General features: G+C 45.5%; 1 protein-coding gene and 1 non-coding gene across 5 annotated transcripts in view; both read left to right on the top strand.

The window, feature by feature from the left end:
* The window catches only part of LOC144172915 (pancreatic triacylglycerol lipase-like), a 356275-nt gene that overhangs the window by 234444 nt on the left and 105374 nt on the right, over positions 1-16457 (top strand). For 2 of the 4 annotated variants that reach the window (XR_013323130.1, XM_077701505.1), the window contains exons 10-11: positions 83-218; positions 7545-7809. The exons of the other annotated variants lie outside the window; for them this stretch is intronic. Coding sequence is in view for 1 of the 2 variants with exons in the window: in XM_077701505.1 (XP_077557631.1) it covers positions 83-218; positions 7545-7555 (147 nt within the window). In the remaining variant the exon portion in view is untranslated. Of the gene's footprint in view, positions 1-82; positions 219-7544; positions 7810-16457 lie in introns of those variants that run through there. 4 annotated transcript variants of the gene reach the window in all.
* Positions 12557-12628, top strand: Trnak-uuu (transfer RNA lysine (anticodon UUU)). Its single transcript has one exon. It is a non-coding gene; the product is annotated as a tRNA-Lys (tRNA).

Raw genomic sequence — 16457 nt, 5'->3', positions numbered from 1 at the left:
AAAACTCGAGAATACCGCCCCAGATATTGACGTAGCCCTTGTTTTCAGCTTTATATTAAGAAGAATGTCCTTAAAACTGCAGGTTCCACGCCTGCAGGTGACTTCAGGTGGTTCATCAGGCAACTTGAGCCGCACCCCAGCCTGGCCCGAAAGATTTCGGGCGAAGGGGCGGGGGGCACGTGCAACGAGGTGGCTGCAGTGCTTGCATTCATTCAGAGGTAAGCATTTGTATGTGCATCATTTTTTTGTCAGAGCTGAACACCTGCTGATTCAGCTACTTTGATTTCGTTGCCATGGCACTTCAGATGGTTGTACAGTAAGTTGCGCTCACATAATGCAGTTCTCCTGTTACTGGAGAGTTGCAGCGAGCATAATGTGTGATGGGTAACTTAGATCGGCAACGCAAGTGGAGATGTGTTCTCATTAACTAATGTACAACTTTCACACCGTGCTCTGATAATGTCTTCTCTTAAAATAAACTAAAAACATAAAAACTGGTCGCTGTTTTTCTCACTTCGTATTATCGCGTGTTTGGTGCAGCAGAATTCTGGACAAGAAGTATTCACATGGTCGTACTATGTCAACAGTGCATGCACAGAGAATCTGCGACGCGATGCACATGGGAGTAGCAGGGTTTTCCTGATGTATTTTTGAGATGTGAATATTTTGAGAACAGCAAGGTGGGGGGGGGGGGGGGGGAGTTGATTTCAAATTTTAATCCCAAAAATGGAACAAATCTGGTTGGATACCAGGCATTATGGGGCTTCCACCAGAGTGAAAAGCAAAAGCTCTTGAACAGAATAAGAAAGTTATAAGAGCAAACATTGACTCCAAACATTGGCCTGCAGCTGACAATCTGAGATTTTCAATCCAGCTGTTAAAACTCCTTTTCACATAACGATATGGCGGGAGGGGCGGCCCACTGCTGCTGGCATTGCTCTTGCATAGTGGTAGTTTTAGTTCCTGAGGAGCGCATTTCAAACTGGTGGCCTAACGAAGGGAGTGGGCGGTGAAGTGGGGCAGCGGGCGGTGGTGAAATAAATAAGCGCAGAACCCTGGGCAGTGTGAAATGAACTGGCACCAGTTGCTTGAGGCTCTTGTTAAACGTAACAAATGAAGGCATTGTTTTCCAAACCGTTTGCTCTGCAATTTATATTTTTCACTGCAAGTGGAAAATTTGAGTCAGGTGCAACAACCGTGGTGGACATACTTTTTATAACAGTTCATATATGGTGCAATGATTGGTTATAACATTATTTGTCCTGGTTTTTTGATATTATTAGTGGACTGCACTGTACCACTAAATAGATCAAGGAAAGCATGAACTCTGTAAAAATGTTTTCTTTTTCCGTAATTCCAAGTTGGCATGTGATTGCAAATGCTTGTTTCCCTGTAGTATATTTTCTGAGGAACTCTAGGCTGCCTCTAAAACCTAGAGTCCGAATCCAGTATCAAGTTTTGTGGCCGTGTGCTTGTACTAACATACCAACCCCACAGGGTACTATGATGCAAGGAGGTAGTTGAAGCCAGGCCTGGCTGTAAGTAGTTGGTTTCTGTAGGCACCGGACAGTGACATGGCACAAAGCTGCAGCACCCAGCGCAATTTGCGGCACATATGAACAACACTGGCACAGTGGCTATACCAGCCCGCTCAGGACTTGAGTGCGCTTCTTTATCGTAACACAGTGTGAAGCATATTCGTTGCCACTGTTAAGTCTATTAAGAGCACCTATAATATTCTACAGTAATTCTGCCACCGTCTGCCGGTAAGCGAAGACAGATTTACTTGGTTCAACGCATGTATGGAAGCCAGGTCAAGCCAACTTTGCGTGACGCCCAGCATGAGAAATGCAGGTAGAACATTTCGTGTGCGTCTTGTCACTTACTCGAACAACTTACTCAGGAGGAACATGGTTTGGTTTGGAAGCTAGTGATCCTTTTTAACTCTTTCGCGACCGCGCCTATTCAAAATCGTTCAAACTGAACGATAGTTTAAGAGCATCTTTGCAAAACGTTCCAGGCGTTGCTCCAACAAGTAAAGCTGTTTGGAGTTAAATTAGCAAATGGCCCTCCAGAAACACTTTTGTTTCCATTTTTGCAACGAAAACGTGATTTTTGACACGCGTTTGAAGCACCTGGTTGTGGAAAAGGGACGTCATCATCGCGCGTCACTGCTACCAAAGAAGAATGCGTGCCACTCATAATTACTCTGCATCAGTGCCTGTTTTTTGTTATCAGGGCATGAAAGGTGAACCAGCAAGCGATTTAAATCGTCAGGTTTGCACTATGACAGTAATAATCCCAGAAAGCGGCTGGAAATATCAAGCAGTGCCTGTTTGCAAAGCTATTTTATGATTCTAGGCAATTTTAATTTCCTTTACGTACGTAGTTCGAAGTTGTGTGGCAGTTCCAGGACCATTCGCGAAAAGTTTACAACAGTTTCTGTTTTGTTTCTGCATTGCGAAATTCATATTTAGCGCTACTACGTAGTTGCCCAACTTCAAGGCTAGCTGCCATGGTGCCTTGGGCGTCCGCGAATGATCCTCGAACAAAGCTTTCCGCTCCTGATGTCACCCAACCATAACCCCATTTTTGAAATAAAAACTTCAATGCTAGTCAAAAGATCAGACCCAGTCGCCAGATATTTGTTCCGACGAGGACAGTGCTTCAAACCGGGCTTACAGTCTGCAAGCTGTTCGCCTGCCAGTTTAGTTTCCATACGAGGGTAACTCCGGAGGTCTAGTGTTGCTGCTTAGTTGAACGGTCTATTCTGACGGAGTCTCCAAAAAGTTTTTGTACATTTCAAAAATTTTAGGTAGCAATGCAACGGAGGAGGCTCTATATGCTGATCTTTTTTCATTGCGCAGCAGCTACTCGGCCAAAGTTTGCAGGGCACGATTCTAGGGCATTGCACCTCATTTCTACCAGGAAGGCTACAATTGCGAGTCAGAAGATGAAAATAAAGCTCAACTTTATGTTTTGGGAGATAACTTACCGTGAACGTCACCAAACATCAAACGCGGAGTTCTGTTTTCAACTTCATGCGTGTTTTTCCGCATCGCGTGCTTGTCCCAAACACTTTGCTGGCCATAACTGCAAAATCGGTTATTGAAAATATCTTTCTACGCTACGTCGAGGCAACTTGGTGCCTCTGATAATGTCAAACCGTCAGATTTAGTCCAGAGAACCACCCCACATTGCACATTTTGAAATGGTAGTTGGGCCTCACCGCATGACACGAGCAATGCGCGTCCTAACATTTTTATTAATATCCGACAAACTGTTCCGCGCAAGTCGGAATTATTTCTAGGGCGTGCTTTCGAAATGTTTCCCAACACAATGTATATTATAATTTCTTTCTACTACTGATGGTTTGTTATACACAACTCCTTTTCTATCATTTTTTTGACATGATAAAAATTTTGATTTTGATATTTTTTCCGCAACTATACTATATAGACACATTTTAAAAAACTGGTGTTATTGAAAAGCCCTTAAATATTCTGCATTTTGTGTTCCTGTAATTATTGCTAACCATTTTTTAGCAGAAAAATATTTTTCTTGGAGTCCTAAAAATCGGTCAATTTTCCCGCGGTCACGAAAGAGTTAAATCACCAAAAAAGGCTGCTTTGCAAATACGACGTCAGACTGCACGATAGTTCCACGCAGGTTACTGTACTTGATTACAGTTCTAGAAACATGTGTACTCCTGAATTGCTAACTAGGCCATGTTGCGCCTCTTTCGTGATTGTAGGGAAATTGACCGATTTTTAGGAGTCCAAGAAAACATTTTTTTCTGCTTAAAAATTGGTTAGGCACTTGTTAAAAAAACACCAAATGCATATTAATTAATGGCCTATCCAATAAAGCTTGTTTTTAAAAAGTTTTCATACATCATAGTTGCGAAAAAAAAATCAAAATCTAAATTTTTGTCAAGTAGTCAAAAAATGATAGAAAAGGAGTTGTGTATAACGAACAACCAGTAGTTGAAAAGAATTATAATATACATTTTATAGGGAAACATCCCAAAAACACGCCTGAGAAAAAATTTCGACTTGCGGGGAACGTTTGACAGATATTTAAAAAAAAATTAGCTCGCGCGGTGCTTGTGTCTAGCGGTGAAGCCTAACATACATTTTAAAATTTGCAATGTCGGGTGGTTCCCTGGAAGAAATCTGGCGGTTTGACATTGTCAGAGGCATCAATTTACCCCCGCGTAACGTAAAAACGTCTTGTCAATGACTGACTGCATTTACAGCCACCAGAGTATTTGGGACAAGCGCGCATTGCGGAAAAAACCTGCATGAAGTTGAAAACGGAACTCCGTGGTTGATGCTTGCTGACGTTCACGGTCAGTTATGTCTCAAAACATAAAGTTGCGCTTTATTATCATCTTCTGACTTGCAATTGTAGCCTTGCTTGCAGGAATGAGGTGCGCTGCCTTAGAATCGTGCTCTGCAAACTTTGGCCGAGTAGCTGTTGCACGACAAACAAGACCTGCACTACGAGCCTCCTCTATTGCGGCACCACCTAACATTTTTGAAATGAAACAGTACAAAACTTACTGGAGACTCCGTTCGAATAGACAGTTCCACTGAGATGCAACACTAGGCCCCCAGAGAGGCCCTCGTATGGAAAACGAACCTGGCAGGCGAACAGCTGGCAGTGTGTAAGGCCGTTTTGAAGTGCTCCCCTCGTCAGAACAGATTTCCGGCGACTGGTTGTTATCTGTTGACTTGCATCGGAAATTCATAACGCAGAAATTTCTCTAGGGTTGGATGAAATAAGGAGTGGCATGCTTCTTTCGAGGATCAGTCGCGGACGCGGAAGGTGCCATGGCAGGTAGGCTTGAAGTAGGCGTATTAGCGCCAAATATGAATTTCGCGATGTAGAAACGAAACGGAAACTGTTGTAAACTGTTTGCAAGGTCCTATGGTAAGTAGAACTACAACACGACTTAAAGTAATGTGCACAAAAGCAATAAAACTGCGTAAAATAATAAAGCAGCTTTGAAAACAGGCACTGCTTGACATTTCCAGCCGATTTCAGGGATTATTACTGTCAGAGGGCAAACCTGACGATTGAAAACCCTTTGCTGATTCACTATTTCTGCCCTGATAACAAAAACCAAACACTGATGCAGAGTAATTATGAGTAGCATGCATTCGTTGTTGGTAGCAGAGACGCATGATGACCACGTCTCTCTTCCACACCCAGGGGATGCAAACGCGTGTCAAAAATCACGTTTTTGTTGGAAAAATAAAAAGAAAACCCATTTTCAAAGAGCATTTTCTGACATAACTCCAATAGCCTTACTTGTTCAGGCAACACCTGGAACGCTATGAAAAGGAGCTACCAAGGTATCGCTCAGATTGAATAATTTTGAATAGGTGCGGTCACGAGAGTTAATCACAATATTGTTCTCCATAAATGGTAATATTAGCAACAATTTTCATGTTAGTTTGTGTATAGTGAAAGTTTCATGTTGGTAAATTAAACGACTACAAAGTCTGGTGGTCTAGACACTGAATTCCTATTTTGAATTTATGGTCTGTGTTATAATGGCAGTATAATTTTACAAGGCGCACTGTGTTATCTTCTCTTCATATCTGGTATTCCACTCCTGCAGGGGTATCACGGGATGGATAAAATTCCCCCTTTCGAGCCTCTCGATGGGGCCAAATGGCTAACTCTGGACCTATGACGGCCCCTCTGTCATTTAACTTTGAGGGTTTTCATGTGCATTCCAGTATGCAAGCAGTAAAAAACAGCGCACTAAAGAAAACACGCAATGAGAAATGCTTTCGATGAACATTAATTTGGGCGTTGGGTTGGCACGACATTCAACGGAAATACGGGAGCTGTGGGATATTTGCATTCGTTAAATATTTTTTACACCTGAAGTTGTGACTTGGAATCTTTGTAAGTAATTGTAGTGCATTTAGTCCCATCCACCCAATTAGCAGCAAAACCATTTGTGGAAAAATTTCAGTTGCAGCTCGTAAATTTCAAATTATTCTTTAGGGAAATGCTATGTCTATTTTTCTTAGGTATTCAGTGGGTGAGACAATAATCTCTCGTTTTTTGCTTACCAAGAAGAAATAGTTTTATGCTGTTGGATAGCTCACAAAACATTTCGCAACCTCAACGTCTGAACAGTCTGTATCAGGTTTAGTCATATATATCAAATGCCGCAAAAGGTGCATGAAATTTTTGATGGTGCAGAGACTGGTTGGGAACCAAAAGGAACCAAAGGAAACCCCTTGATAATTGCACTTGTGGGGCTCGTGCTAGCCAAATTAGACACCCTTCTGGCATTTTACAGCTACCGTTAATCCACTCGCTCACTATTCTGTTCAAAATGCAGTGAACACAGATTGTATAAAAAAAGGAATCTGGGGAAAACGGACAGCCTTGAGAGCAACCTTCAGAGTTCTGTTGGCGCACCACCCAGCAGTTAGTGTGATAGGCTGCATTTAGCGCCCTGTTTTATGTGAAATTATTGCATTGTTTAGAAAATACTTGCAAATAATGTTGTGGCACACGCCTTTGGGAGGGCACATTCACTGGTGCTGAAGGCAATCAGCGCGGCTAAATCACCCACGAGTCATGCAGGACTGCCTAGCGCTGCATTGACCTGGCAAACGTGGCTGTCCGTACCTCCTACCTATGTCTGGATGAAAGCAGGTTTTACAGTGCTAGTAGGGGTGCCATTGACTCCTGAAAAGATGCTCTCAGTATTGTGCCTCATACGCAGTGTTCACTGCCAGTACGAACACATGAGCCCAAGTGCAGGTTTGATTCCCGAACGTGGCGGCCACATTTTTGATGGAGGCAAAGAGCAAAAATGCCTGTGTGTTCGAAATTTCGGCGGGCGCTAACGATTCTGATTGTAGGGTTTAACGCGCCGACGCAACGCAGGCGATGAGGTGCGCCGTAGTGGAGGGCTCCGGATTGATTTTGACCACCTGGGGTTCTTTAGCGTGCGCCGAAATCTCGTGCGCACGGGCGTTTTTGCTTTTCGCCTCCATCAGAAAAGCGGCCGCCGCAGACGGGAATTGGACCCGCGACCTCGTGCTCAGCAGCGCAACGCCTTAGCCGCTGAGCCACCGCGGCGGGTGGACGCTAACGATCCCCAGGTGGTCAAAATTATTCCAGAGCCTCTACTACGGTGCGCCTCATCGTGTGAGTAGCGTTAAACCCCATAATCAGTTCATCAATAATTTGAGCAGTTCTTTTTCAAAACTTGACCTGAATCATGTTTGGTGGCCCAGTCAAGTTTGTGCTGCTTGTATGTATGTAGCTTTATTTCAAGCAAAAAAAAACAGTTTTTTCTTGAAATCAAAACACCATTAACACCAATAAATACAACAATAGGTTTTTGGGGAAAATAGCGTGGCCTTGACATCTTTTTTGTTTAAATTTGGTTTTGTAGAATGCTGAAAATCATGCAGTCGGCATGATAGCACTTACTGAATCTGTGCTTCTGGTGGTGGGGATGCAAACGTGTAACCAAAGAAACTTATTGTGGCCTTATCTTCCAGGCAACTTGTGAACGTGAGGCCACGAGACGGACCCACCACTCGTTGAGCAAACTAAAAAACATGCAGCCTGAAGTCCGCAGCACCTTTGAGATGTTCCGGTTGAAGTGGCTGGATTGTGATACACTATTTTGAAATGCTGAACATTTGAATGCCTCACGTTTTGACCGTTTTATAGTTTGCATTGATATCAGTGACATCCAGTTGCTTTAAAGAACACGTTTTGAAGCAGTTTTGTGCCACGTAGCTCATGTAGGTGAAATAAATATTCGAGCCTGACATAACAAGTCTTTTAATTCACTCATGGCGAGGCCAGAGTTGTGGCCTAGCGCTGTGTGGAAACAATTGTCGGCAACTTTTGGGAGCTTTTGTTTCCTGTTAGTGTAAGTGTATTATTGGCTACAGCAATTTCTTGTTTTTACTTGAGGTTTTACTGGAAACATTTTTTGGTTCAGTATGAGCCAACATGACCACAATTGCAGGCATCAATACAAGATAAGCAGCATTACTAAACATAATTCCTACAACTTCAGCAGATACTCCAGCGCACCATAAAAGTATGGCTCTCAGCAGATTAGCTAACGTTGAATTGTCATGAACCGTAAAGTGAAAATTTGTACTTTGTGCTACAATAGGAGTTTTGTATTGTAACACGCACTCGCAGCATATGTGCAGTCAGATAATATGCTGGAATGCAATGCATTTCTATTCAGTATGAATTCTTTTGTGTTAACAAAGATTTAAGAAAAGGCTGCAAGCTCAAGGCTGTTTTTTTGCTTCAAATGCACTAACAAAATCATCTTGAGCCTGGAGAAGTTTTTGAAAGTGCCTGAATAACAATTTAGAGTGAATAAAAATGCATTGCATTCCAGCATATTATTTTGCTGCGCGTGTGCTGCGAGTGTGTTTATCGTTACTAAACCTCTATTGTAGCACAGAGTACATTTATCCTTTTAACAATTTACAGTAGTTATGCATGCTTACTTCATTACTACAACATGTGCCATAAAAAGAAATTGCAACATAATTCCTGTAGTTGGAAAAAATACCAATTGTACTGTAATTACATTGTATAGTACATTTCCGGTAGTGTAGTTGTACAGAACATGTTTCTTACTGACGTAGTACAGAATTTGTTCCATAACCCACCTTTACGGGGCATTTCCTGTTGTTAAGCTTTACAGAACATTTCCTGTTCAATAGGGATATGGAACGTGCTCTGTAGCCTAGCTACAGGGGACTTTTACTGCTGCCCATTTGTATGGAACATTTCCTGTATCCAGTTATTATGAAATTTGTTCCATAACTTAGAACCACAGAACACTTCCCATCACCTAATGCTACGCAACATGTGCCGTAATGTTGTAGTACGACACAAGTTGTGGCAACAAAGATAGCATGGACATGTCCAGTAAATTAATTGTTTTTTTTAACAGTGACGTAAGTAGTGGGCATCGCGACAGGGCGTCCGCCTCTAAATGCTTTTTAGCAGATATGAACGCGACCGTAAAGTCAAACTGCTGTAAACGTAAGACCAAATGGCCTAGGCGCCCAGATAAATTTTTCATAGTTCAGAGCCAACAGAGCGCATGATGATCTGTTACGATGGTGAAATAACGGCCGCACAAGTACGGGCGAAACTTCTGAACAGACCAGACAACAGCTAGACATTCTTGTTCAGTGATAGTGCAGTTTTGCTCAGTGTAGTTTCGTCAATGGGGGACTAGCATGAAATAGCATATTCTCTGGATTGAGTGTTACGCTGAAGAAGAACGTAGCCAATGCCGCACCCGCTGGCACCAGTATGCAGGATGGTAGGCTCTGTATCGTCAAAATGGCACATGGCGGGATCATCTGTAGGGCGTCCTTAAGGGCTTGAAAAGCTTTCTGGCAATCGTCTGACCAAATTAAGGGCACGTTGGCACTTCAAAGATGGTTCAAAGGAGAAGCGGGGTTCGCAAAGGTGCGAATAAAACTGCGCAAGTACGATGTCGGGCAAAGGAAGCTCCGTAGATCTTTCAGTTGGAGGGGCCGAGGAAAGTTTACAACCATGGCTCTCTTGTCTGCGTCCGGAAGTATTCCCTCTTCGGAGACGACATGCCCCAAAACTTTGATGCTCTTGCTTGAAAAACGGCACTTCTTCGTATTCAGTTGTAGGCCGGCATTAGATAGGCAGGTCAGTACTTCGTCAACGCGCTGCAGATGCTGCGAAAATGTGGTCGTAAATGTCACAACATCGTCCAAACAACACAGGCAAGTTGCGATTTGAGGCCACAAAGCACCATGTCCATGAGTCGTTCGAAGGTAGCCGGAGCGCTGCAGAGGCCTTACGGCATGACGTTCAATTCATACGGGCCGTCTGGGGTTACAAATGCCGTGTTCTCCTTGTCGGCTTCGTGCATGGGTATTTGCCAGTACCCCGCGCGGAGGTCGAGGCTCGAGATGTATTCGGCCCCTTGCAAACAGTCTAAGGCATCGTCTATGTGGGCATAGGATAGACGTTCTTCCGAGTGATTTTATTGAGCGCCCGGTAGTCTACGAGAACCGTACCGATACATCTTTTAGATGTGACGCTGATAGGAGAGAGAGAGAGAGAATAACTTTATTGTGTGCCCGGTGGGAAAAGGAAGAGGTTGGAGATCCTCCTCGGTCCTCTACCCCTTTTTAGGCGGCAGCCAGGAGTCCTTGGACCCCGGCGGCGTCTTCAGCCATCCGGACGAGTTCGACTTGAACTTCGGGATCGGAGCTGAGCAGCGCGGTCTCCCACTGCTCCACAGTTCTAATTTCTAAGAAAGGGCGTCCTTTCTGCTGTACCTGTTGACTCTTGATGGGACACGACCAAACCATGTGCTGGAGGTCCGCTCTGCCTTTACAAGTTTTGCATTCAGCTGTGTACAGCCCCGGGTAACAGCGGCTGTAGGCTACAGGGTTGGGGAACGTGTTGGTCTGGAGCAAACGCCAAGTCACCGATTGCCACTTAGTTAAAGTTCTGTGTGGCGCAGGGTATCTCGCTCTTTCAAGGCTGTAATGATCTAGTATTTCCCGATAAGATACCAGCCTGTCCCGCCCCGACCGGCGAAACGAGTGCGCGTCGACGGTGGAATCGTCGGCGTCGGCTCGGTTGGTTAGACCTCGAGCCGCGGCGTGCGCGTTCTCGTTCCCCGGGAGACTGCAGTGGGCCGGCGCCCAGACTATTTGGACCTCTCTGACCCGATCGCCACAGAAACCGGTTTCTGTGACGCTGATAGGAGCATTTCTTGCCGGCGGCCCTGTCCTTCCTGCATCGTCGTTGTCCGTGTCCGCACAGCTGCGTCTCTTCTCCGCTCACCCCCTCTCCTCTCGCCGTGATATCGCGCCCTACCCCCAACATCTGTGGCGCGCGTTGCGGCGCGCTCTCTCACTCCGCCGGTGGGCGGCGCTCGCGCGGCGCAAGCGCGCTGTGCGCAAGTGCAGCGCCCTCTCTCTCCGCGGTCTCCTCTCCTTCGGGCATGCTGCGCTCCGGCCGGTCTCTCAGTCGACGGTCGTCCGCGCTACGTTGCTCTCTCTCTCGCATTACCCTACGATTGCTCACGCAATTCGAGTAATCGACCCAACGGAAACGCACAATGGAACACCCCTTCAGCGTCGCGTCACACCAGGGTTCCCGCGAGGGGAGGTAGGCAGTAATTTTTTTCTCAACAAAAACACTGGGAGAAGACCATGAGCTCGTCGATGGGCGAATAACTTTCCGTTTGAGCATATCGACAACATTATCTAGAATTACTTTTTCTGACGAGGAGAGGCGGTATGGTCTGCCTCGAATCACAGCTGACCCGTACGTTTCAATTCGGTGCGCTATCGAAGCAGTCTGCGTGAGCCCAGGGGAATGAACGTCAAATGAATCCCTGTGCTTGGCCAAAACATCGAGTAGTAAGTTGGCCTGATTAGGTGTAAGGTCGGGACTGAGCGTGGCTGTAAGAGCTGACATATCCAGTGGCACAGCCATCAATGGGCTAATTGAAGGGGACGTGCCAATGGAAACCCCTGAAGCAGGATGGCAATCAACCACCGAAGCTATTGTAGTTCCTTGAGACAACAGAATGGGTTTGTCGCGACGGCGACAGAGAGATGAGAGGACACACGTCTGCACGCTACAGCGCCGTGGGCCCAAACTGGAGGCCCCGCTTTATTCCACCTCGTGCCCAGCGCGCACAGCAAGCGCGTGGTCAACACTCGCCACTCGTGGCTCAGCCCCAGCGTCATCGTTCCTGGAGCGTGCCCGTTTGCGGCAGCAGACGACGCAAGCTGCTGGGGCGCCGCCACAGGTTCATTTGTGCTGTTGAAAGCAGCCAGGACTACAGACCCATTCACAAACCCAAGGAGGCATGGTGCGATGGCAATTCCCTGCGGCAGAAATCGAGTACACGCGACCGCCAAAACATCACCTTCGGCGAATGCGGCCGAAGAAATGAAAAGAATATATATATATATATATATATATAAGCGTCACATACAGTTGTAACATATAAATACCCCAGAAAGTGAAGGAGAACACAGTCGCCCAGATAGCCGAATTGGTAAGGCATTCGAGATCTAATCGAAAGGCGTGGGTTCGGTCCCCACTCTGGGAGCGTGTTTTTCTTTCTTTCTTTCTCACGTAATAATTAAAAAAATAATGTAATGTCACTAACGGTAAAAAATAGTCTAACCGTTCCCCTATGCCTTCATTGGCGTTGTAGACTGCCAGCATTTCTTTCTGTATTTCCTAACAAGCCCCTCATTTGCAAACCCTATTATCGTGCGAAAGCTTAGCGAGGGCCTCGGTACTGGCAGCCTTGATGCCAAGGTAGCATAAGCGGGTTCCCCGCCAGTTACCCGCTTATGACAGGCTGTAGACGTTCGCTTCACGCCCCGTGGGTTGAAAAGAAGGTCCCCTTCTCCCCTTGTAGTCTAAGTGGCGCTGGCTACCACCCCCAAGTGTCAGATACAGTTGTAGTAAAATATAAATACCCTAGAAAGTGAAGGAGAACACAGTCGCCCAGATAGCCGAATTGGTAAGGCATTCGAGATTTAATCGAAAGGCGTGGGTTCGGTCCCCATTCTGGACGCGTTTTTCTTTCTTCCTTTCTCACGTAATAATTAAAAAAATATTGTAACGTCACTAACGGTAAGAAATAGTCTAACCATTCCCCTATGCCTTCTTTGGCGCTGTAGACTGCCAGCATTTCTGTCTACATATATGTATATATATATATATATATATATATATATACAGATAGGTCAGCAGTCTACGACGCCAAAGGAGGCATAGGGGTGTGGTTAGGCTCTTTTCTTTTTTACTACGGTTAATGAAGTGAACATTTTTTTAAATATACGGAAGAAAGAAAGAAAAACACGCGCCCAGAGTGGGGACCGAACCCACGCCTTTCGATTACATGTCGAATGCCTTACCAATTCGGCTATCTGGGCGACTGTGTTCTTCCAGATAGCCGAATTTGTAAGGCATTCGACATGTAATCGAAAGGCGTGGGTTCGGTCCCCACTCTGGGCGCGTGTTTTTCTTTCTTTCTTCCGTATATTTAAAAAAAAATGTTCACTTCATTAACCGTAGTAAAAAAGAAAAGAGCCTAACCACACCCCTATGCCTCCTTTGGCGTCGTAGACTGCTGACCTATCTGTATTTCCCCAACGAGCCCCTCATTTCCTTACTATATTATTCTGCGAAAGCCTAGCGAGGGTCTCGGTTCTGGCAGCCTTGATGCCTAGGTAGCATAAGAGGGCTTCCCGCCAGTTACCCGCTCATGACAGGCTGTAGACGTTGGAGTCACGCCCCGGGGGTTGAAAAGAAGGTCCCCTTCTCCCCGTGTAGTCAGAGTGGCGCTGGCTACCACCCTCAAGTGTCAGATACACTTCTAGTAAATATAAATAGCCCAGAAAGTGAAGGAGAACACAGTCGCCCAGATAGCCGAATTGGTAAGGCATTCGACATGTAATCGAAAGGCGTGGGTTCGGTCCCCACTCTGGGCGCGTGTTTTTCTTTCTTTATTCCGTATATTAAAAAAAAATGTTCACTTCATTAACCGTAGTAAAAAAGAAAACAGCCTAAGCACACCCCTATGCCTCCTTTGGCGTCGTAGACTGCTGGCCTATCTGTATTTCCCCAACGAGCCCCTCATTTCCTTACTATATATATATATATATATAGGGAGTAGTAGAACTTTGAAGATGGTGGAGAACACAAGAGAAGAAAAACTTCGAACAAGGTAAAAGCACGATTGTGGCCTACGTTTCAGCAAAGAGAACTTGCTTTCCTCAGAACTTGGTTCCCTGAGGAAAGCAAGTTCTCTTTGCTGAAACGTAGGCCACAATCGTGCTTTTACCTTGTTCGAAGTTTTTCTTCTCTTATATATATATATATTGAAAGGCGGTTTATTGGCTGGTAGATGCAGACGGTCGCAAAGGTCCAGAACCACAGAGACCACGGAGAGCGAGAGAGCCGACGAACGGTCACACCCAAAGCCGCGCAGACCGAGCTTCTTCTTCATTCACACGAGCGGCTGGTTGTCTGCTAGCAACATGGCGATGACCGATGGCACACAGCCATTACAAGGGATTGTCCGCAGTTCCTAATTATTGCAGCGCGCGTTACCTCATTACAACTACCCCCCGGGGAATAAAGCGCCATCCTGGCGTGTCACGGGCAACACGACACTAGGGGGTCATAAGACGGCTTCAAACGCTGGACATGAACAGTCTGCTTCCCGCGGCGACGGAGGTCTGTGGAAGGTGTCATTGGCTCTATGACGTAGTTCACCGGTGACGTCCGTTCGAGGACACGGTAGGGTCCGTGAAACCGAGAAAGAAGCTTGCTACACAACCCTGGTGTGGTGGAGGGAATCCACAGCCACACCAGAGATCCTGGAGAATACGTCGGGTGTCGTCGTGCCGAGATTTTTGATGCAACTGATCTTCAGTCGTAAAGGACCTTGCAAGCTGGCGGCATTCTTCCGCGTACTTGGCAGCTTCAGAAGCTGGGGAGCACTCGGAGCGATCCGGTCGGTAGGGGAGAACCGTATCGAGGGTACATGACGGCTCGCGACCATACAGGAGGAAGAAGGGCGAGAAACCTGTTGTGGCCTGAATGGCTGTATTGTACGCATAGGTTACGTATATAAATATATATATATATATATATATATATATATATAGATATAGATATATATATAGAAAGAACTGCCGCCGGCAGCCTACAACGCCAAAGAAGGCATAGAAGGGTACAGTTGTAGTAAAATATAAATACCCTAGAAAGTGAAGGAGAACACAGTCGCCCAGATAGCCGAATTGGTAAGGCATTCGAGATCTAATCGAAAGGCGTGGGTTCGGTCCCCACTCTGGGCGGGTGTTTTTCTTTCTTTCTGTATTTTCTAACGAGCCCCTCATTTCCAAACCCTATATATATATATATATATATATATATATATATATATATATATATATATATATATATATATATATATATATATATATATATATATATATATATATATATATATATATATATACCGGCCTCAGAGCTCTTGTAAATATACACCCCCGCTTTAAAGTCGAGAGAGAAGCCGCTGTGGGGATAGCGTAATTGGTTAACGCACCGCACCGGTTATGCGGAGATGTGGGTTCGAGTCCCGCTCCCGGAAAACGGCGGATTTTTTCTCGACTTATATTTTCGCTTATTTATCAATGAATCAAAGAAACGTGACAAGCACACGTCATTCGGCCCTATTATATATTTCGAAAAAAAAGCCGAATAGCACTGGCAATGACGACTGCAACCTTGATATGTATCTTTACCGAGTCCCTCGTCCCGTATCTCTCTGTTCTGCTACATGCATTACGAGGCACTGGCTCCAGCAGTTCGGATATGCCAATTGCTAACCCCGACCTCCGACCACGTTCTACGTGGCGGCCGCTGGGAAAGAAGACGTTCTACGTCTCCCGCGGTAGTCGAGGGGCGGCGCTAGTTGACCGGCCTCAGAGCTCTTGTAAATATAAACCCCCGCTTTAAAGTCGAGAGAGAAGCCGCTGTGGGGATAGCGTAATTGGTTAACGCACCGCACCGGTTATGCGGAGATGTGGGTTCGAGTCCCGCTCCCGGAAAACGGCGGATTTTTTCTCGACTTATATTTTCGCTTATTTATCAATGAATCAAAGAAACGTGACAAGCACACGTCATTCGGCCCTATTATATATTTCGAAAAAAAAGCCGAATAGCACTGGCAATGACGACTGCAACCTTGATATGTATCTTTACCGAGTCCCTCGTCCCGTATCTCTATATATATATATATATATATATATATATATATTGTGGTACCGGGGTTCTTGCACCCGGCCGCGGTTCCCCAGAAAGACACTGAGCCCCCTCGATCACACCTTTACTTGGAGTCCCACTCCGCCAAGGTCCACTGTTCAGCCGATCCGGCTGCACACACGTAGCCCAGCCGAGTATCTTAGCTCATCTCGCGACACATCTTCATACTCCGCCGGAACATGTCGACCGCGCGGGATTGTCCACCGCCACTATTGCCGGATTACCACAATATATATATATATATATATATATAGATTGCGAGAAGGGCTGTCTTTGGTTGCCGTAGCAAATAGTAAAAAATGGGTATAGCTTCTAACAAAACTGTTTATTGGTCGACGTTTCGATCGGATGCCGATCTTTCTCAAGACAACATTTCGTATTTCTGTGCACGTATTTATAAGCTCGTCGTCCAACGACGCCGAAAAAAGAGAGAGGGGGGATTTGGGGAGAGAGGTAGCAACAAACACGCTCTCGGCGAGGTGAGGTGAAGGTTTGCAAAAAAGAGAGAGGAAAAAAAAAAGAAAAAAAGGAAAAAGAAAACGCAAAACCAAAAACAAACCTAAACATGC

This window comes from Haemaphysalis longicornis, unplaced genomic scaffold (genome assembly GCF_048455015.1).
Source record: "Haemaphysalis longicornis isolate Haplotype H1 unplaced genomic scaffold, Haemaphysalis longicornis Haplotype H1 scaffold_27, whole genome shotgun sequence".
NCBI classification, from domain to species: domain Eukaryota; kingdom Metazoa; phylum Arthropoda; class Arachnida; order Ixodida; family Ixodidae; genus Haemaphysalis; species Haemaphysalis longicornis.
This window is presented reverse-complemented; position numbering and strand designations above follow the sequence as displayed.